The sequence below is a fragment of the Centrocercus urophasianus genome, unplaced genomic scaffold (assembly GCF_019232065.1).
Source record: "Centrocercus urophasianus isolate 14NV4802_14NV808 unplaced genomic scaffold, USGS_Curo_1.0 seq_25, whole genome shotgun sequence".
In the NCBI taxonomy this organism is placed as follows: Eukaryota; Metazoa; Chordata; class Aves; order Galliformes; family Phasianidae; genus Centrocercus; species Centrocercus urophasianus.
In genome coordinates, this window is record NW_024884811.1 from 2,389,167 (window position 1) to 2,412,178 (window position 23,012).

The following is a 23,012-nucleotide window of genomic DNA, read 5'->3' on the forward strand; positions in this document are numbered from 1 at the left end:
AGGTATTTTTAATTAAGATTCACATATATTTGCATAGATCAAGATGAAAGGAATTAGGTGAAAGATTGTTTAAAGGCAAATTTTTACATCACCTTTGCTTGTACAGGCATAAAAGCAGTGTTGTTTTCGAAGTGGAAGTAAAAAACTGGAGGTTCTGTGTAGTACTGCTGAAAAGGTTGTGATAAGATTGCTAGAGAAGAACATGTTCATGAATTTGTTGGAGGTGGGAAAGTTCCTGGATGTTTATGAAAGCTTATTCATTTTTCAGGGGCAGGTGACTATAAGTGCAAAATTTGACAAAGGCATTTACCTCCCGGAAGACGCTGAGTTTTACTTTGTTTATGATGGATCCATGAAGAGGCACATAATGTTTGCTGAGCGTATTGGTGACAATGCTCTTCAGTCCCTTGTTCCAGGTGAGTGCTATTTGTGTTTCATGTCTTAGCAACACCCCAGCCCCCTTCCAAAGCTGGGTACAACTGGATTTTTTGAGTAACTGTGTTTTATGGCTTTATAGAGAGTGTAGGAATTGAGTGATGGCCCGCTGGATGCAGGCTGTGTTTGACTGGCCATAGGTGGTGGTGCCATTCATAGTTGTCTGCACTGACACGGTGTCAGGCAAAGAAGGGAGCAAAGACAGTTGGGTGTACATGAAAGTGTGTTTTCAGGCATGGCATAATTTTTAGCCTGATTTACTTAATTCTATCCAACAAATCCAGCTTATGATTTGCCTCTTGCCATTTGCCATCACTGCAGAAGTCTGCACTGTATTCTGTGGCAGCGGTCAGCCTGGCTTGCAGGGCTCACCTGGCAGCTGCCCAGTGTTCTCGAGCCTATGTGGAGCCATGGGGAGAATTACCCAAGGGTGCCTTGCTGTGAGAGGGTGATGGGGATTCCGTCACAGCCAGGTCTGCCTTGGCATTGTCCCCCTTGCTGGTGTGGTGTAAACCCTGGCTATTGTCTTTACTACTTGCTTTGTATCCTGTCTGTGGGAGAAGGTGGCTATAAATGTGGTGTACTTACATAGTAGGTTCTGCTTGTTGTTTGTCCTTGTTTTCTAAGGAAGATTCAGACTGTGAAAGTAATTGGCACACTAGTTAGTAACTAATACAAAAAGGAAACGTTTGCCACAGATATGTGGTGGCTGCTTGAGTTGGTAAATAGTAAATGTTATCTGATGGAAAATGCAGTTCTAGATGCTCACAGGGTAGCAAAGCCATTTTTTTGAAAGTCCTGAAATGGCACTGCTGCATAATTACTTCTCAGGTAGAAATAAAAACAGGAGGCAACAGACAATGCTTAATCTGCTGCCTGATCTCAACAGAAGCCATCAGCAGATGAAAATGAAGAGGTTAAAGTATATCCTTAGTATAGTTGGTGTTTTATACCGGCCAAATTAAACATAAGAGAACGCACGGCACTTCAGAAACAGCTGCAGATGTGGTAAGCATGTGTTGGCTTCTGCAGCTAATGGATTGCCTAAGTACTTTGAGTTCTGGGGGCCTGTTTTGTGATGTCTAGGTTTACACACATAGTACCTCATGGTTAGCTCTCCAGTGGGAGCTGTGTGTACAGTGTGCACTGCTTGTAGATGTGTGATATCTGTTCCTGATGAGATGGCAGAGAAGGAGGAAAAACGTGTGTGGTATGTAAGGTTTTTGAATGGGAGACTCCCTTGGCTTTGAGGAGCCTGGTTGTAAGTTAGACACTTGATACAGCATTTAATCAAGCCTGTTTACGGTACAAACCATGCATTTGTTAAAAGCATTTAGATTTTGGCCCACATGGAAACGCTGGGTGAGTACAAAATGGGTGTTAATAAATAGATAATTCCTTAGCGTTTGTGTTGCGGGCTACAAGCGATATATTTTATTGATATCTTGTTTTTCATAATTCTTAACCAGAAATTTTCCTGTTTTTGTTTGTGGCATTTCCCTCTGGTCACATCAACTCATATTCTGCTGTGATGAAGAACCTCCACCTAGAAAAACTGTCTTTGCAATGAACTGTCAGTAAAATCAGGGAATCTGGCTGTTCAGATCCAAGCTGATCACAAAAAAATGTTTGGTGGATGCCCTAAAACAAGTAGATGAAGGGAAGAATGAAATTGTTATTGATCCTCCATCGTAGAGGACTGAAAAGGAGGAAAAACTAATGTACTTCCTAAACAGTAACAGTTTTAATGATTACTTTATTTGCGATTTCAGGCCATGGATGCCAGGAAGCAGTTTCTGTCTCTGTGTTAATGTATGCAAGGGGATCCTCACCTGTGGCCCTCGGCAGCTGTCCTGTCACTTACAGGGAGAACTTGTCCTGCAAGTTGTCTCGTTTTCTGGTCAGTCACACAGAATATGTCAGTGCCACAAGTCACAAGATGCTACTGGATAAATTTGGGCTAACAGTAAAAGATCTGCAGTCCCTGGATACTGATTTGACGATGGCCATTGCTCACGAAGAATTGCCATCAACGTGGAGCATCCTCGGAAGCTGCTATGAAGGAGGTAATATTTTATTTATTATAGAGTTGGAAGGCTTCTAGTGATGGCTTGCTGCAGAGATTCCTAGACCTTCTGGTTTATTTTGTGGTTCTGATGATAAAATATTAAGTATGAGAGCAGTAGTCAGTGATTTGGTTTGTGCCCAGAAATTTGAAAAGATATTGTAACTGGGTATTGTAACTCAGTTTCTTTAGAAGATTTTTGTACCTTGACTCACTGTCAAAAGAAGAAATTCTTTTTATGAATAGACATCACCTTTACAAGATTTAAATGCTGTCAGTTTTAAAAACATGAACAAGAATTGCAGTAATATTCCTATCAAGTGATATGTTTTAATTGTGTAAACAAAAAGGAGACAAAGTATACATCCCAAAGACAGAATTATGTGTTGCTATAGGTCTTTGGATATGTAAAGTAAATGTACTGTTTATCACAGTTCTGTCAGCTTCTACTCTTTATTTTGCAATTTTGATCATTTTGAGGCAGAGTATCATTTAACAAATTTTGTGGCTTTTTTTTTTTTTTTTTTTTTTAATGGGAAGTGGAAGGAAAATATAAACAAAACCTTACATTAGGGTACTGTAACAAAATCAGGTGAAATTTGCCCAGTTTTATGTTTCATTGCAGACTTAAGGCTGCAGTTAGATTTTGCTGAAGAGTATAATTTTTTTTGCAGACTGAGCTGATTTATGGCTGGGGTTGGAAACAGTGTTAAACTTGATGGCTACACATGTTTTTCATTGAAAATTTGGTACTTTTGGCTGTTTTCCTTTTAGTACTTTTAACTGCTGGAAGTTGGAGGACAGGCAGTTTCCATATGAGCCAAACCAAAAGAGAGATTGATGCAAGCTTTTGGGAACTAAAAAACACAATGCTTAGCCCATTTCTTTTGGTGAGGTATTTTTTCCTGTCTTAAATCTTCCTAATTCTTAATGACAGGTAGCTTGAAATCTGCTGCTATCTTCCTCAGGAGAAGGATGGGTTTTGTCTGTCTGCTGTAAACAGCTCTTTCAAGAGATATAAGAACAAATACCTCACTCAAGTATGGGCTAGACATTGACTTTACTTGTTTCATTTTGGTGTGTAGTAAATATTTGTTCATATTGCTCAATGGCTGGAGTGACTGTTGGAGCAATGAAGACCTTGATCGAAAGCCTGAAGAAATCAGATGTAGTTTTTCACATACTTTGCTAAGCTTTTTGTCAAAATGAGCTGTAGTCTGGCCAAGAAGTATCATCAGGATACCACAGCTAATCAGAGATGTTCAGGCAAAGCTAGCTGCTTACCTGGGAAGTTTCTGTGGGATGTATTGTAGGTCTGGTGTGCAGCCAGTACTAGGCAGTACTAGGCTCTGCTGGGGCAACTGATACACAGATGCATGATTTTTGAGCATTTGGTTATGCTAGTTGTTAAAAGCACGCTGACTCAGTGGTCATTCCAGCCTGTCTTGGAGGAGTGTGTGTTTAACTGAGGGGTCACGTTGACATTCATACCTTACCCATTGCTGATAAATGAAGCAGGGATCTTTGGTCAGGATTTGTGCAGCACAGTAAATGTACGGTGGTAGGATTATGTTGGTACAACAGAGAAGACTGAGGCTGAACCAGGACAAAAAGGATCCTGGCCTTTGGGATGAGTTTGCTGTGTCTGTGGTAATGCTGGTAGCTGGTGGGGAGTCTTCCAGACCCAGGGAAAATAAGTCTTAACATGGCCTTTTGGGCCATGTTTCTGAAGGGTTCTTAAAGTGCATTTCTTGAAAGAGTGGCCTGGGTAGCACAAATACCTGATTATGGCCCTGCACAGAGATAGAACAAGATGCTGCCTCAGTGTGCACACAGACAGCTTGGTAGGAGGGCATCTCACCTACAGTAATTGATTATTCAGCATTTTACTTCAAAAATCTCTGCATAGATCTTTACAAATAATTAGTATTTTCTCTGTTTGGTCATTGAGTTCATCTTTTTTTGGTCTGTGTAAGCTTTTGTCATCTCCTGAATCCTTTATTTTCTGAAAGCATACTTTTGCTTTGTCTCATAGCCAAATTCTCTTTAGCCTGAGCCTTAGAAGCACTGATTCACATTGCACATCCTCACTGTCCCTGCCCCAGTGTTTTTATCCCAAAGCCATGGGTTGCATGTGGCTGAGCAAGCCCTGTGAATGCTGAAGAGTAGCAGGTGCCCCTACAACTCCTTGCCCTGAGCGTTCCATAGTGTCTTGGCACCTGACGATGTCTGGATATTCCTTTCAGAATCGATATTCTAATAGATTTTGGGCAGTACAGCCCATCACTGGCTCAGATCTTGTGCCCATGAGACTGAATTGCTGTTGATTCTTTCAGTTTTCAAAGATACTGGGCTATTTTTATTACAAAAAATTACTTCTGAATGACACACTGAGGAAATTGTTGTACCATCTGGTGTTTTTGGACCTCTTTCATTTTTATGAGGATTTAGAGGTGTATGGAAAGATAGAAGAATAATTTATTCATGAGAGTTTTGGTATCTGGAAAAAGTGATTGTGTTCCCTTATTAAGGCATAAAAAGGACCAGATACAGAGAGACTGAATTGTCTGGGGAGCATCGCGAATAATTCAGGAATTCAGTGCCATTGCACAGGTCAAGACTTGTTATCCACATTATTTAAAGTTTGACAAAGGAAACGAGAGCATGAACTTCCTGTTCATTCTGGCTTGTCATAAGTGCCTGTTTGACGGTGGTGTCAGGAGCTACCTGCTCATGGAAGTGGATCTGACAGTCCTACCACCTGCCCACAGACAGCGTGCTGCCAGAGAAACTGAGGAACTGATTGCGGTGTGTGCTTGGGCACTCCTTGGTGGGTTTGAGGAAAGGGGAGAGGGAGAAGGGAGGAGAGGGAGGGAGAAGCTACTTATTTGCTATTGGCACCTTCGTAAAGGCTATTTTCTTTCAGAAGATTGGATTACTCCATTTATGAAGATGGTCAGAGTTAAGTCAAATAACATGTTGCAGGTCAAAAATTGAGAATCTTCCAATTTTTTTAATATTTATGAAAGAAAAAAGAATAAGATGGAGTGTTCCATCGAGATGAGAAAAAATGCTTCAGAGTGAACTTTGGAGAGTATCTCTTTGCCTCCCACAGCAGGGTCAGATTAGGGCCATTTTTCTGAACTGGCAGCCCATACAATCCATCAGGCATGGGCACAGCATCTTCTCTGCAAATGTTATGTCCTTGGTACACTCAGGCTTTTATCCCCTGACTATTTTTGGGGGGTGTGGGTGTGCAGGGGCACAGAACCTGCAGTGGCTGAGAGTTCTCGGTTTGCTTTAAGGGCACTGCTGTGAGGCCAGGTTCAGTTGTCTGGGTGACCTAACTGTGGTGGTAGTTAAACACAAACATGCTGCCAGCTTTGTCACTATTTACTTTTTTTGAGGAAGTGTGCTCATTTAGGTTTCGGGCTTAGTGGAAGCAATAAAATTACACTCTGAATTGTGAAAATTAATTGTGGCTCATAGGGAAGGGAACAATGTCTATACTTGTTTGATCCTTTTTTTATGAACAGTTTTCATTTTATTTCATAAATGAGTGGTAATTATTTTCTAGGAGTATGTTTTACAGAATGACCTGAAGCATCCAACCTTGCTGCTTCACAGTTTGCCTTTCAGGAACACTGTTCTGTGTTCTGTTGCATTTTTGGCATTTTCGGTTTCCTCCGCCAGCCTCTTTCTATGTAAATCCTGTTATTGTTCCTGCTTACTGCTAAACATGGTCCTGCTACACTGCATGGCTAGTGTATGTCTTATTTTTTGTCAAAATTAAAGATAATTGACTGTATATTTTCTTCAGTTGTGTATTTCAACTTTTATTTTCCTGTGGGGAAAAAGAAAAAAAGGAAGAGAGGCATAAAATGTCTGTTTTCCTCCATGACAAAAGGAAAATACTGGGAACAGCTGAAAAAAATTTATAGAGTTGGTGAGACTTGTGAGGGAATATATATAAATATTTGTATTGCTCAGCCAGCTTTCAGCGTTAGAGAAACAGTCCCTGCAGGAGTTTTTCCCATTAGAAATAGTGTAGGGCAGATAGATGGGGAAGTTAGCACAGGTACTGGCAGGCAGAGAGGTGTCACCAGTCCTGCTGCTGTTCAAGAAGGTGGGCACGAGGCAGGATGCTGGTAAGCATGCTTGAAACTGTTGATTCCTGGCATTCACATATCCTAGTCTCCTGGTCTGTGGCTACCTGATCTGCAGAGAGGTCCTGACCATGAAGGAGCTTTTCAGGGAAAGGTTGATGACATGGAGGAGATGGTGACATGCAGAGTGATAGTAAAGTGAGCACTGGTAAACTGAAGCTTCATCTGCAGGTGTAGGTGATTGTGCTATGCTGTGCCTTTACCATGTGGGGCTGGTGATGGGAGCCTCTTGTGATGGGACAGCTGATAAAGGCACCCTAAAGTCACCTTCCATCATCTTTTCTTTCCCTCTGTAGAGTTGATGCCAGCTTGGTGGTTGCTGGTCTGGTTCAGCCAGACCCAGGGCAGAAGATAGGACTGGCTGTGGTGACCCATTTCCTTGGCCCTGTCTAGCTGGCTTTATCTCAGGTAGATCAAAGGACGTCGGTGTAGGTGAGAATAATTTCAGCTAGAAGGAACTTACACAGATGATCATTGAGTCCAACTGTTTGATTGATGAAGGTACTATATGGAGGGCAAATGATGATGTGAGGAATGGGGAGGACAAAGGAAAAATGTGATGTTCCAGGTAAGTGGAAAGGGAGCTGCCACCTCAGCCCTGACGTCATTCATTGAAATGCTCGCCATGTTAAGCGCATACCTGTGCTTCTGCAGCAGTGGGGTGTTGCTGAACATCTTCTTATAAACACTCTCATACCTCTAATGGAAAATGAAAAAAAATGAAGAGTAATGCATAAAAGAATGAAGCCTGGAAAAACTGGAATTCGTCAGCTGATTTTGATGTCTCTCTCTGCTTTTCACGTCCCAAGTCTTGAGTTTTTAGTCTCCTTCCAGGAATGAATGAGATATATAGCCCAGAAAGGGCCTAGTCGTTTCTGTCAGAGAGAAATATTTGTTTTTGGTTTATTGTTTTGGACATAGGAAGGGATTCAGCTGCAAAGAAGAACAAAGGCATTTATTTAATGCTTAAAACAGATTGTGTTTGGCTCAGCTCTGTTTAACTCAAACAGAGTGTTTTGGCTGGAGGTCTGGGATGCGATGCAAAACAGCATCCTGATAGTGCATACCCTTTACAGAATCACTTGCCTTTGGTATCTAACCCTGTATGAATCAGCCAGCAGTGCATCTTTCAAATGTTATTCATAGCTGTTTTTGTGTCTTGATGGAAAATGACACTTTATAACCATTTCAATATGAATTTATTGAAGAAATCTTATGTTTTCATTGTTTTCTGGTTTTCTTCCCTTTTCTGCCACTGAATGCAGTTCAATGAATTATTGTACTTGTTTTTCACCACATCTTTATTTTTTGTTTCTTGATGTGTTTTTTTGTTGCTTTGTTTGTATTGCCATTTTGCCACATTTAGAATCTTCCTTAAGGGAAGTGTAAATGAAAATGAAAAAATACAGGAAAACACCATTTGTTGCTTCACACTGATGAACCAGAAGAAGAGAAGTAAGAGAAAAAGGAAACTGTTCTTAAAAATATATATATATTATTATAAGAAAGCACCGTTAAAAAAAGTTGTTTCAGATTCACTTTTTGTAGTGGAAGATCTTTACTTTTTAGGCTGATCTAGCTAAAAAAACTTACTACCAATCATCAAGTCTTTTCTTTTTCCTCTCCCTCCCTTTCTTCCCCTGCTTGATATTGTGAATCATGGAGAAGAATCACAGCAGAAGTTGGATGCAACGGGTCACTGGATGTGATCTGTTCCTCTCCTCTGCTCATGGCTAAAATCAGAGTTGGATCAGGTTGCTCAGGCTCACGTTTTGAGTACCTCAGAAAGATGGAGAGTCTGTAACCACCCTGGGCAGCCTGTCCTAGTGTTTGGCCATCATTGTGGTGAAAAATGTTTTCCTTGTATTGAAGGAGGTAATTTATTTTTGTCCTGAAGACTTTAAAATTTGTATTTCAGATTTAGGTGTTCTAAAGCTAGTAATAATCAGTGTAGATCATCAATGCTCTGCTGCTTGTAGGCAAGCAAGGTGGGAGTAGTGAGGAGAGGAGTACAGCAAACAACTCTACAGCCTGTAGAATTGCAGGCAGCAGAGGGATGTTTCCTCAAGTGCTGTTTCCAGCTACGTACATGAGAGGTGAAAACAACTGTGTGAGCTGCCATGCTGGGTCTGATACAACATGCTTTTAAGCTGGCCATGAGCAAATTTAAGCTAATGCTACATATATAGATTATTAGGTAGGACAGATAAAAATTAGTTAAGAGAATGTTTGTGGTGAGCTCATAGAAGATGTTACTGTAGATTATAAGGCAATAGAGATCAATAGCTATTATTTAAGTTATTTTTAAGCCTATATTCTTTTGTGACAGACTTTCTCATACTATGTCATTTTTAGGATTTGGCCTCCAGAAGTGTAACTTTACTTACTGCGTTGTCAAAGCATAGGGGAGGCTATTCCTAATGGTGGAATTCTTTCCAAGGGCTCCTTTTTTGCCAAGCAGAAAAATCCTACTCTTGTCTTACCCCTTACCACATCTTATCTGTGTTCTGTTGTTGTTTTACTTTTCCTTCCTTCCTTTCTTCTTTCCTTCGTTCCTACCTTCCTTCCTTCCCTCCTTTCATCTGACCATCTGTTCATCCTTACTTATACTTATTTACAATATTATAAATACATTGAAATTCAGTGGCCCGAGACAAAAGTTTTAATCATGTAATGGACTTTAGGGTAAAATTTGCCCTTTTATTTTCATGTTTTCAATCTGAGGGTTAGGGTGTGGTCAGTATATAAACAGATGCTTAGTGTGCTTAATACCTGTTAAAATATTTGCGTGCAATGACTGCTTGTATAGAAAAAAGAGTCTAATCAGAAACATCCAAAGAACCTATTAGAGGTTAAAAATGGGACTTTGTCAGAATTCAAGTGCTTAAGAGCAAGGAGCAATTCCAAAAACCCATACTTCAATGAAAATTTTAACCTGGAAATGTGTAATATTTGCTTGGGGGCAGTGTATTAGACCACAACATTTCCTGTGCATCTAAACCATAACTCCTTGGTGTATGCGTGCCAGCTGGGGGTGTGCTGGTGCCTGACTTCCAGCTGTGCTCTGTGTTAGTCAGGTTGCTTTCCTGGTCTTCTGTCGTGAACCCTTCAGATTTCCTCCTGCTCAGGGGCTCATTTTTAATTACTCTGTAAGAAAGTGGACAGGCTCCCATTGGAGAAGTGACCTGAAGAATTGTGAAGATGTAGGTCCAAATCTCATCTTGCCAGGGTGGAAGCTGGAAGGTACTGGGGTCTGCTATTGCTATCACTGTTTGTTTCCACGGCCTGCAGATCTTTCTGAGAAGCCTGAGGCATGCTCTTTTAGATGGTCCTCTGTGGAACAAGGTCTCAGATCCAGGCAGACCAAGGAGTTTGATGGGTAGCAGCACTCTGTTGGGCTTCAAATCTGGAGTCACATTATTGTGTGGGTTTCTGTGAATTTCTTCTCTGAGGCCCCTTCTTCTTTGTTGAGTCTCCCAGACCCCACAGGATCAGCTGATTCATTTTTAGATGTATATGTCCTAGATCTTACCCTGGATTCTCAGCCAGCATCAGCTGGCTAATGCTTGCAACCATTAGACCTGTAGGCCTAGCCCAAAGCCTATAGCCCAGTACAGCTCTGTGTGCAGGCCTGGAGTCTGTGCTGGCAGGGTCCATCTGTAGTAGCCATGGTTTGCTGCCCTGGATAGGCTGCAGAGGGGATGCTATCATTGGGTTGAGTAAGTAGCGGTGCTGAAGAATGAAGCAAGAAACCTTTTCCCCAGTACAGAAAGGAGAAGGAATGTTGTTTCTAATGTCAGCTTGTCCTGGCTTTCTTGAGCTCGTCTGCACTGAAGATAAACAGATAGACAAGTTCTTCACTGCTGCTCTTTTGAGGAACCCTTTTACCCTGCTTTTTCTTTCTTCTGGCACGTCACTTACTTTCCCTTCCTGCAAACATAGCCCTGTTCATGCTGAGTCTGCTAGACAAAGTGGATTGAAAAGAAGTCAGAGGGTTTGAAAGCCTAGCTAGCACAAAATTACATAAGTGTAAGGAGAAGAGGCTGGATTTGATATACTGAAAATTTCCTTTGTGTATCTTAACGTGTGGCTACTGCAGAGTGCATCTATAATGTATTTCAGCCCAGTGTTAAACATTTTCAATACTTGGGGCCAAATCAGCAACGTACTGTCTTATCCACAAATATATGAACAGATATAGCCCTGTTTATCAAAGCAGTTCTACAAATGGTTGAGTTGGATTCAGTGAAGTAAAAGGTAGCATGTTCTTGAAAACTTTGAAGTATATATGATATATATGCCATTTCACTTAGAACATATGTAAGTACTATAATGTCAGCTTTATCAAAAGAGGTTAATGAGCTCCCAGCTCTGAGAGGACGTTTGCAAAGACCCAGCTTTGCAGAAGGCAGTTCTCCAGTTAAGATGTCTGGAAAGGAAGTATCTCAGTTGATACATGACCACAGCCTTCAGTTATGTAAAAGGAAGCTGCAGAAGACTAGAGTGGGGCCCATAATGGATGGGGCAAGAAGCAGCAGGCTTATTCTGAGGCAGTTAGGTAGGTTAGGCATTTCACATCTTCATAATTGTGAGGGTAAATTAGCCTTCTGTGGTTTACTTACAGAGGTTATGAAATCCTCTTGTCACAAGGAGGGTCTTAGAACAGATGAGACAAACATTTGTCAGAGGTGAGTAGGTTGACCTTATCCTGCCTTAGGGCAGGGAATGGACTAGAGACCTTTTGAAACTCCTCAAGCTTGCTTTTGATGATTATATAAAAGAAATGCTCATGATACTTTTAGTGAGTACTTACACAGAATGGGAATCAGCAGTGAGCCACTATTTTTGTATGTAACTTCACAACACCTTTGCTCAGAATAAGAGCTTTATCCTGTAGACACTGATTCAGAGAAAATGTGATGGCACACTGAAATTGTTTTTGACTGTATTAATTCCACAGATCAGCACACATACTTATATGTGCTTTGGGAACTTTGTATTCCCTTGATCAACGAAACATAGAATTTTGAATAACATATGCTTAACAGTTTGGGTAACACGGTAGAAAATCTATTGAATTGGGGTGATAGCTTTCAGTGGAATATCGTTAGTGGAATCCTAATAAGTTTCAGTTCTGAGAAGAGTAGATTAACTGCTCTTAAATTCTTAAATACTTTACCCTTACATTTAGCTTCCTACGAAAACGTCAATGTAAGGAACAAGTTGGGTACCACTTAAGCTAAGTTTCTTTTATTGCCCTTCAAATGCAAAGGCTTTGTGTTTGAAAATATGTGTAGACAAATAGACCTTACTTTGCATAAAGGCAAGGGAAAGGCTTGAGTGATGGAGAACCAGCATCTCAAGATTTAATCCATGTTGTCTTCTGCTTTATTTTAAGTTTCAGCTCTGTTGTACTTGATGATTTTGTGTTAAAAGAGGAAAAATTGGCAGCTCTGGCTGCATTTCTGAGAAGAGATGCAAGATTTATTGTGTGTTCTTTACCCATTCTGCAAGCTTATGGCTCACTGCAGTGCTAAGCATGTCTATATGTTAAGCAGCCTTCCTTTAAAAAGTCACGCACTTTAATTTAAAAAATATCAAATACTTAGCTATACTGCTGAGGCAGAACAAAGCAGCTAGAAAATAGCCTCAGCCATCCTCTGTTGTATGTATGAGGACATTGCTGAATGCTTTATTATATACAAAGAAAGAGAGAAATACTGGAGTCGTATAATTCAAAATGTTTTCTTTACCTCCTGGACATAGGTGGTGTTTGTATATCTCACTTTAACTCTGCAGACACAGCTAAGTACCTACCCCTATTATTTTCAGTAAAAGATGGATTTGGCCTAACTGCTTTCAGAGGTCTGAACCTGAGCTGAGCTACTGCTTCAGAATAAAAGAGTTTCATTTGATGCTTCCTAGCCAACAAAATGCTAGTTTGGTAGTGGTTATTTTATTTGTTTATTCTGTTTTTCAGAGCCTATGCACAAAGAAACTCTTCTCCATCTTGCAATGAAATTGGGCTTGGTTAAACTTTCTGAGTTCTTAGTGGGCCAGCCTGGAGGGATATTGGCATTAGCACTACCTAATGAGGATGGAGCAACACCATTAGACTTGGCTGAGCAAAACGGGCACTCCAAACTAGTTGAAGTCTTCTCAAAGTAAGTATAACAATTTGCAATTTCACAGAATCACAGAATCACAGAGGTTGGAAGGGACCTTAAGAGATCATCAAATCCAAGTTGCTTGCTGAAGCAGATACCCTTCAATAGGTTGCACATGAATCACAGAATCACAGAATCACCCGGGTTGGAAGGGACCTCAAGGATCATGTAGTTCCAACCCCCCTGCCTAGCAGGGCCACCAAACACACACATTCAGATCAGGTTGCCCAGGACCCCGTCCAACCTGGCCTTAAACACATCCAAGGACGGGGCATCCACAACCTCCCTGGGCAGCCCGTTCCAGGGCCTAACCACTCTCCTTGTAAAGAACTTCCCCCTAACATCCAACCTAAATCTTCCCTCCTTCAACTTGGATCCATTTCCCCTAGTCCTGCTGTTGTCAGCCCTTTTGAAGAGTTTACTCCCCTCCTGGGTGTAGGTTCCCTTCAGGTATTGATAGGCTGCAATGAGGTCACCCCGCAGCCTTCTCTTCTCCAGGCTGAACAAGCCCAACTCCCTCAGCCTGTCCTCATAGGGGAGGTGCTCCAGCCCCCTGATCATCTTAGTCGCCCTCCTCTGGACCCTTTCCAAAATCTCAATGTCTTTCTTGTACTGAGGGCTCCACACCTGGACACAGTACTCCAGATGGGGCCTCACAAGAGCCGAGTAGAGAGGGACAATCACCTCCCTGTCCCTGCTGACCACCCCTCTCCTGGTGGAGCCCAGGATCCCATTTGCCTTTCGAGCTGCCAGAGCGCACTGCTGCCTCATGTTCAGTCTCTCGTCCATCAGGACCCCCAGGTCCTTCTCTGCCGAGCTGCTCTCAAGGACCACTCCTCCCAGCCTGTACGGGTGCCTGGGGTTCTTCCGGTCCAAATGCAAAACCTTGCACTTTGCAGTGTTGAATCTCATTAGGTTCACCCGAGCCCAGCTTTCCTGCCTGTCGAGGTCCCTCTGAAGGAATCCAGATGTCTTGAATATCTCCATGAAAGGAGACTCCACAGCCTCTCTGGACAACGTGCTCCAGCACTCCACCCTTACCATAAAGATGTTCTTCCTCATGTTATAGGGAACTGTGTATTTTCAAGTTTTAGGCCATTTCTCTGTGTCATATTGTTACGCATCTCTGAAGAGCCTGGCCTCATCCGTTTGCCTCCCACTGCCCTTTCGATATTTATAAACATTAATCAGATTCCCCTGCAGTCTTCTTTTCTCCAGTCTGAACAGACCCATGTTACTCATTTGGGAGGTACTCCATGCCCTAAATCATCTTTGTGGCCCTCTGCTAGACTCCTTCTAGGAGAGCCCTGTCTTTTTTGAACTAGGGAGCCCAGAACTGGACATAGTATTCTAAATGTGGTCTCACCAGGCCAGAATAGAGAGGGAGGACCTCGACCTGCTAGCTGTGCTCTTTGTAATGCACCCCAGGATACCACTGGCCTTCTTGGCCACAAGGACACACTGCTGGCTCATGGCCAGCCTGTTGTCCATCAGGACCCCAGGTCTTTCTCCACAGAGTTCATCTCCAGCAGGTCATCCCCTAACCTGTACTGATGCATGCAGTTATTCCTCCCCAGGTGCAAGACTTCACACTTGCTCTTGTTATGCTCCTCATCTCTCATCTCTTAAGAAATATAAGAAGTACTGTTTTTCTCAAAAGTCTTGCCAATTTTGTGTTAGTTTCTGTTGCTTTTTGTCATTTATTTTAAATGGTAAAATTTTATTTACAAGTAAAGCAAGTTTTTGATGTATATCCTTTTGTACATTTGCAAGTGCATTAATAATGTTAGTATCAAAATATACACCTGTGTGATTTTAAACCACTGTCATCATCCAGTTAGGGATTATTAGTTTTTTCCTTTCAAGCTGACTCATAAATGGCATCTAACATTAAAGTACAGCTGGAAGACTTTTTATTCTAGCATTTCATAAACAGATAAAAGGAAATTATTAAGCAACACATATCCATGTTCCTGGGCTTTCTATAGAACAGTTGTCCAAAGGTTGTTGTAAAACTGTTGTCTTTCTGTGAGTGATTCCCACAGTGTGTTTAGAGTTATTTCTTTTACCAGTGTAAAACTAACAAAATGAAGCAATGTACAGAATCATAGAATCATAGAATGGTTTGGGTTGGAAGGAACCTTTAAGATCACCTAGTTCCAACACCTGGTGTAAGCAGGGACACCTCCCACCGTACCAGGTTGCTCCATTCAGCCTGACCTTGAGTGTTTCCAGGGATGGGGCACCCACAGCCTTGCTGGGCAACCTGTTCCAGTGTCTCACTGACAGTAAGGAATTTCTTCCTGATATCTAGGCTACATCTTCCCTCTTCCAGTTTAGAGCCATTTCCCCTCATCTTATCGCTATCTGTCCTTATAAAAGTGCCTCCCCAGCTTTCCTGTGGTCCCCTTCAGGTCTTGGCAGGCCACTACACTGTCCTCCCAGAGCCTTCTCCTCTTTAGGCTGAATAGCCCCAACTCTCTCAGCCTGTCCTTTTAGGGGAGGTGCTCCAGCCCTTTGATAATCTTTGTGGCTCTCCTCTGGACCTGCTCCAGCAGCTCCATGTCCTTCTTGTATTGGATGCTCCAGAATGATTGTACGTTATATTCCTTCTTCTGAAAAAAGGACATATTTGCTGAATTTGAGCCTGACATTTTTAAAGAGTGTAGCATGAAATATAAAAAATAATAAGAAGAAAGAAAAAAAGAAACATTGGTCTTTTGAGATACCTAGCTCTGTGATAATGTCACAGCTTGTATATGGAGCCAGCTAAGTCAAACAGGAGTCTTTCGAAAGGGAAGCAGAGTCATTCCTTTGTGCTGTCTGAGCTTTGAAAATGCAACTAAATAATAAAGTTCAAGTTCTAAGTAAAGTTTAAGAAATGCAAAGCTCTGAGGGGTTTACTGGTAGAGCTCTAACTTTTGAATAACTAGACTGTAGTTGATGACAGGAGGGGGTCCTGGAGGCTGTGAGAGCTGTTTCCACCCTGGTCTGCATGATATGACAGAGGACCATCAGGTAGCTCTCTCAGAGTTGTTGCAGCTGACTGCTTACCTGCTGCTTACCCGTAAAGGCATACCTTGAAATGTGCACTGAAAAGCTTGCAGGTACAGAGACATGAATTTTACAAAACCCTTTGTAGAAGAGACTTTGTTACCTGTGTGTGTCTTGAGATGGAATTAGTGAGAGAGAGTTGATGACCAGTGCAGCAATGACTGCTTTTGCCAGAGGGCTGCATGGCTGACAAAAGACTAAAGGGCAAGTGCTTTCAGGCAAGTTCCATCTGCCCTGCATGGACCTTTACATCTGCATGGTGTGCGTGTCTCACAGCACCGAATGTTCAGTGCCAGAAGCCCTTCTCCCTGGTGATTTTCTCTGCAAATACACAGAAACAGGCCAGAACAAGGCTATATATATATGTTTTTTTTTTTGAATGTGTATCTTTCAGCCCCAGTTCCATACAGCATAGAGTTAATATTAGAGTTATGCACATGTAGACTTCAACTTGTCTGAAAACAACCAAAACACTTAATGCACTGGTGGAGTACATCTTGATAGGAATTGTTTGTAACATCCGAACAATGCCATGTTCCCTTGAGACACTTTCTGTTTTTTGTCAGCGGTGGGATAACAAAACCTAGCTGCCAGTCATGTCCTACTGCTATATATGGCAACAGTAACAGGAAGAGGTGCTATTACTAACTTACAGAAATGAGGAGAGGTAGGTATTGTCACTGCTTACTCTTACCAACTTCTTTTACTGGTGACTAACCAGCACTTTTAGGGCAGTCACTGTTTTTTTCCACACTGAGTTGCATTTTAGTTCTGAGAGGAGTTGTTGGTGGGTATTTGTTTGCCCAGCTGTGTTTTGAGTGGATATGTCAGGTTTTCTGCCGTGGACATGCTGGGGTGCTGGCTGGCTGTGCTGCAGGAGGGATTCCATGCTTGTGTGCTCACCCTACCTGCATGCAGAGCATCTTCTCTGGCTCAACAAGCATTTTGTTCCAGTTTCCAGGGCAGCCGCTCGCCTGACGTTGCCAGGGTGGAGATCAGCGAGGGGGCCTGCATGCGCTTTGTGCGCTCGTCAGCAGCTCTGACACTGACGCTGGACCACACGGCCAAGCACTTGCTGGAGTCAGATGTGAGGCTCTTCAGGAAGTTTTTCTGGAACAGGCTGCTGCTCCATGAGGTAGGAACAGCCTGGCCCAGGGCTGCCACAGGCTGTTGGCAGTCATTCCTTGCTGTTCTCCATGAATAGCCTCTTAGTATGAGCTGCTTCTTTAACTTCTGGTAGTGTAATGAAGGATTACTGTTGTAGGCTTCTATTCAAGTAAATACAGCTCTTTGTGTGTATGGAGCTGGAGAATGAGAGATGTGGAGACCTTTATCAAAGCCTACTTTACACCCCAAGATGTTTCTTGTTCATTATAGACTTTTCTGGTGAATATCTTCCCCTGAAATCTCTCTGATTACATTGCCGTTCTGTTTGTCCCGATACTTTGAAAAATTTAATTTAGTTCCATTTTTCTTTGTGCTGGTGTAACGCTTGGGAGCTTTTATCAGATACCAAGCCCAGTGTATTATATGCAGCAAGAAAATACAGACTATGTACTTTTGCTGTAGAAGAGTTTAGTTATGATGGTCTGGGTCTTATTTTGTTATAAACACAAATTCTTAAGTAGGAGCGCATTACATTTTTGGATCAAGACTTGAAAGATTGCATGAAATATAGTCTTGTGTATATCTTCTGCATAATCTTGTATATGTACTGCCAGGAGTTTGATTTGTTCCAGTACACTTCAAAATAGAGGTGGAATTTGTTGCTCTACTGGATCTTTCAACTTCCTTATAGCAGACCATAAATGTCTATCTAGTTTGTTTTGTCTCAAGACTGCACAAATGCTCACATTGTTATTTTAGGTTTGGCTGAGAAAAAGACATGGTCTAAACAGAGGAAACTTGTGCCAGTTAGAGTGTCGTGGAGCACTAAATTTTCACACCAGAAAACCCCAACTTTTTAGTAGCTTTTCAGCCCCTGGTTGCAGGTACCTGTTGGCCCCGTGAGTATTCCTTATGTGTCTGAGCAATGAAAAACTTAAAACAAAGAAAGCTGATGGTAAGCTTTAGTCACCCATGCAGGAGATTTGCCTTCACTGGAAACCTTCAGGGGCTCTGTAATTCAAAAAAGTTTAAACTCTGAAGTCTTGTGATTCTGCTGGGCTTTATGGAGAAGGAGATTCTGAAGATGATGAAGACTGTGACATTGCTCATATGGTGAGCAAACTCCCCTAGGCTGACCCTGTGGAGGTAGCAGCATCTGTCAGGGAGGCTGCAGGGAGCACTCAAGGATTAGAGAAGGTTGAAAGAGGGAAGCCATGGGAAGGTGAGCTCTGTGGGATTTGTCTTGCGCCTCCAGCAGAGCTGTACATGGCCAGTGGAAGGGATCAGTTTGCTAGAGAAAGATGTCAGGATTAAAAGAAAAAGAAAAAGAAAAGGAAAAAAAGAGGACAAACCAGGATGATCATCCTAAGTGAGCAGGATAATTTAAATTCGGAAAAATAATTTTGTTGCCAGGTTTAATGATTTCCTGAGGGAAAGTTGACTTCAATAGCTTATTTCTGCCTGCTAACTGCAGGAGTAGGAAAGAGTCCTGCAAACCATCAGACTTATGGCAGCAGAGAAAAATATGACTGAGCCCACCCAGAGGGAAATGTAGGATTTGTAGCCACATTTTTTTGGGTGCAAAATTCAGCAGTGTCATCCCTGACTTCCTGTTTTGTGGTCTAATTACCATGCTGTTCTCTGCTGCTCTGTCAGGTGACAGATTCAGTTCTTAATATTCAGCTCTAAGATAGTTCAGTCTGTAAAAGGGAAAGACTATAAGCACTAAAACAGAGATGAACTAACTACATGACAGGAGGCTCACTCTGCTCCACCTCCATTTCTTATACTCTTATATTGAATGTAATTGCTAAAATCAGGGACTGGACCTGAACCCTTCTTGCCCATGGAGTGATGTCTGCTGTGTGTGCCTGAGCAAGGTGTCAGCCCAGGAAGGAGCAGCTCCTGCACTGAAGCTGGTTGTGCTGGGCCTGTATGTTTCCTACCAGTAAAAATCACTCACTCTGTAGGGGTACCATGTGGCTTCTGGGCCACTCTATGTAGTGCTTTGCTGTCTTTCTCATGGAGAAGGAAGTTATGAACACTGAAGTACCAGTGTTATATCCCTCGTATACTATAAGCAGAGGATAATTTTCCTCTTCCTCTTGAGAGAGGGAAACTGCTAACGTATCCTGTGGAATCTCTTATCAGTCATTGCAGTATATTACTTACACTGTATTTATATATCTGATTTTGTGTCTGAGTTTTAACATAAATGTTGAGGGCATGAAATAAAATTACTATCATCTTCATTTTCTTTAATAGAGTATCAATTCAAACCAGCTCGAGCCAGTGGAAGATCCAGAAATGCACTGCAGCACAACAAGCTCTCTAGAAGGTACAGTTTCTTGTTCCATAATGTTGAAGTCCCTAAAGGCTCTGGAAGGTTGGCACAAATTCATATACCATCTATTCAGGAAGATCACATTTCATATGACATTAGAGACCTGTAAGTAGGTGACAGTGGAACATACAAATTAGGCACGATGAGAGATGTGCAAATCTTTACACTCCCTACAAAGCACTGATTTTCCAATACTGAACAGAAATTGTTCTTTAAAAAAATGTTATGGAATGTGTAGTGACTGGAAAGGTCTGAACAAAGTTTTTTGCAAGAGCCAGAAAAATGTCAGTAGATTCCAGGAGAGGGCAGTGTTTAACTGAATCAACGCTGCAGCCTGTGAACTTCAGTGAAGTATATCTAGTTACTGAAGCCAGGGTTAAAAAAAAGCAGTGTTTTGTGTGATTAGCTTTGGGATTGAGTCCAAACTTCTTAATGTGGCAAAATTTCCACCTATTTCATTTAGACACTGAAATAAGCATTAGCATTTTGCCTTCATAAAGAATGCAAAACTGTACTTTCCAATTAGAATGCTGTTTCATTGCTGGGATGCTTCCTTGTGTACCCTAAAGCAAGGATCATTTTACAGATAAAAAGGAAATACAACAAAAATACATTCTTAAACATCAGAAGTATGACAGCTGGAGTATTTATGTATGACTGTTAGGCATCAGTAAAAGTTTGCTTATGTGGCTGGCACTATACATTGGGATGTAGTGGCTTGCTGAAGTAGCGAGCTCCATCAGAGGCTGTGCCCTGGCTGAGTGGTTGTACTGCATGCAGTCCTGAAATGATACAAGTACCTGTATGAGCCCTTGTCAGGATTAGGACCGGGCTAGACCACAGTTCTGGGTAGTGTCAGCTAGTAGCTTCAGTGAGTGGCTGAACTCAATGCAATACAAAGTATGTGTCTCACTTTTTACTATAAGGTATACGAATAACTGTGATGAGACACGTGACTCTGGATATTCTTCTGAGATCCATACTCCATCCAGCATGATCTTCACACTGCACTTCATAGGTAGCACTAGTTTGGGCAGTGCAACTTTCAGGTGATAATTGGTTCGATGTTTTCACCAAAGGTGAAGGGGATTCTAGTTCATAGAATTGTTTGCGTTAGGGGGGTCCTTAAAATATCATCTCGTCCAACTCCCCTGCAATGAACAGGGGCATCACATCTACGGTACATCAGGTTGCTCAGAGCCCTTCCTGAATGTTGCCAGAGACAGGACAGCTGCCACCTGTGCGAGCAACCTATTGTAGTTCCCGGTTGTGAGGATCCTCGTACCCTTTTCATGCTGTATCAGGATCCACAAAGATGGTGGGAAACTTTTCTATTTGTATTTTCAATGGTAGCTATATAGTTCTGTGTCTTTATCGACCAGAGCTGGTTTTTGTTTTCTTTGGAAAAAAGATAATCTCATTTTAGGCAAGAAAAGTATGCCACATTTGGATAGTAAACAATAAACCATACAAACTAGTATGAAACTGGCTTGGAAGTGTCAAAAAACAGTAACAAGCCAATCAGACTTGCACCTTTTGCCCTCTGCATTATCTACACATACACAATAGTAGTCCTTAGCTATTGTTAACAGGCAGCAAAGTTATCTGAATTTCCTGTTTTCTATTTTCTTTGTTTACCATCTTTGTATCAACCAGTCCTTCATATTTATTTATTTATTTCCTTCTTTTTTCACTATTTACCACCAAATACAGGTATTGCAAGTTCATTAATGATTGTTACTGGTGACAATGTGGTTTATGCTCTCTAGCTCTCTGCTGGCAAGCATTCAAGCAACCCAAATAGATTTTTTTTCTGTATGTAATTAATATTGCTGGCTCTATAAGCACAAATGATAATATCCATTAATGGAGTACTTCTTATATACTTTGCTTATGTTCTCAGTTGCAGTCATTGAGCTCCTTTGCAAAGTGGCTGCTAAGCTTGCTACACTATTTGATGCATTAATGTCATGAGCAGGTAGCCCTCAGATTTCAAAACTGCTGCTGTTCCAAGTGGTTCTGTTATAGTACTGTTCCAATAGCTAGTCATTTCAGGATGGGCCTGAAGTCAAGACCAATAAGCCTTCAAAATACAATGCTATCAGAAGCCTTGAGCTTCCATCCTGTAGAGACTGCTAACAGTGTTCTGCTTGTTGTGTAATGCGAATCAAATTAAAGCAGGGAGTCAGCAGTGAATCTCCCAGAGCAAATTCATTAAATTAAAATACATGAGTGATACATTATCCATTAGGATGAAGAACAAAATGTGAAGTGGATGGTGTTTCAGTTAATACAAGTCCACTTTGGGCTTTTTTTTTTGTTTCCTGACCCTGGAATTTGACTGAATGCTGTTATTTGGAGGCCTAAGCCATCTTCTGCTGAATAACTATAGCTGTAGAGGAAACATACTTTATTCTGAGAGTTATTATTTTTCAGATAACAATAACAACAATAATAAAAATGATGGCATGTCAGTGCTGTAAAAAAATAAGTATCTGAGAAAACCTGGACATTAATTTTCCGGAAATGAGCTTTAAAAGTGCAACTTTTTTCCTCATCTACCAGTGAAGCCTTTAAAGTAAGTCTCTGATCACAGTTAGAAAAGGAACAGTCTATTCTCTCTCACAGAAAGACGATACGTGGGATGCTTTGTTTGATGACAGCAGTGATTCTGTGGTCTGTGATGACAGTGTATTAGAGGAAGTTGATTTGTTGACTTGTGCTAGACCGCACGTTCCTTTGGGTGCTAACACTTACTGCCACCACCCTTTATGCCACAATGTGACAATTAAGAATTTTTACTTTTCCCACTTCTGTTTTTTTAGCAAACCTCAGAGAAGAAAACAATTATGATGAGTAGCTAACAAATAAGGAGTTAAAACAGGGAGACAACATTACCTATGTGAGGGGGCATCAACAGCCTGACACAGTCAGCAGAAGCAGTGCTTCATGCTGCTAGTGGTGCATGTAGCCAAAAGCATAGCATTCCTTAAGGTGATTCCCTAAGCCACTGTGCATCGGTTACTGAGTCATAGTTTGTTTAATGATTTCCTGGAGATAAAGGATCGAGAGGGATTTGTGTAGCTGAGAACAGACTTGAACCTCAATTCAGAAGATTCAGTATAAAAAGAAATGTTTACCAGCATAGCTTTAGCTGTTATTACTAAAAATATACTTATTAAATGATACTGTTCCTGGTTGCCTGGTGATGCTGGTGTTCATATTTGCATTCCTTTAGCCAGATTATTCCTTTTTGCTGTGTCACAGTAGCACTGGATTCTGTGTTTGGGCAAAACTTGCTAAATGTGATCCTGGTTTTGTGTATGTGTGTTTCTGAGAAGAAACTGTAAAAGAGAGAATGACAGAAATGAAGTTATTTTTCCCTTTCTTTGTGTGTGTTAAAATGTGAAATCTTGTTTTGGAAAACACGGAAAACCTTTTCAGGAAAAGAAGCAGAGTTTAAGTGTTGTTCAGAGCTGTTGCAAGGCATAGCACAAGAACCAATGTTTCTTTGAACACCATGGGGGTTAATCAGCAGCTGACTGACAAGTCACAGTGTTTTCCTAGCCTCTCTCCTTGTTTTCAATAGCTTGTTCATAACTGGCCCATGACAATAACATAGCACTTGTTGTGCTCTTAGCCTGCCCGCTGCCCACGGGAATGCTGCTTTGGGG

At 41.5% G+C, this 23,012-nt stretch overlaps 1 protein-coding gene across 7 annotated transcripts in view; it reads left to right on the forward strand.

The window, feature by feature from the left end:
* Positions 1 to 23,012, forward strand: part of ARHGEF28 (Rho guanine nucleotide exchange factor 28) — a 127,349-nt gene that overhangs the window by 27,394 nt on the left and 76,943 nt on the right. For all 7 annotated transcript variants that reach the window (XM_042825669.1, XM_042825668.1, XM_042825674.1 and 4 more), the window contains 5 exons: positions 269 to 416; positions 2,208 to 2,501; positions 12,647 to 12,830; positions 16,842 to 17,022; positions 19,260 to 19,332. In XM_042825669.1, the coding sequence (XP_042681603.1) occupies positions 269 to 416; positions 2,208 to 2,501; positions 12,647 to 12,830; positions 16,842 to 17,022; positions 19,260 to 19,332 (880 nt within the window). The remainder of the gene's footprint in view (positions 1 to 268; positions 417 to 2,207; positions 2,502 to 12,646; positions 12,831 to 16,841; positions 17,023 to 19,259; positions 19,333 to 23,012) is intronic.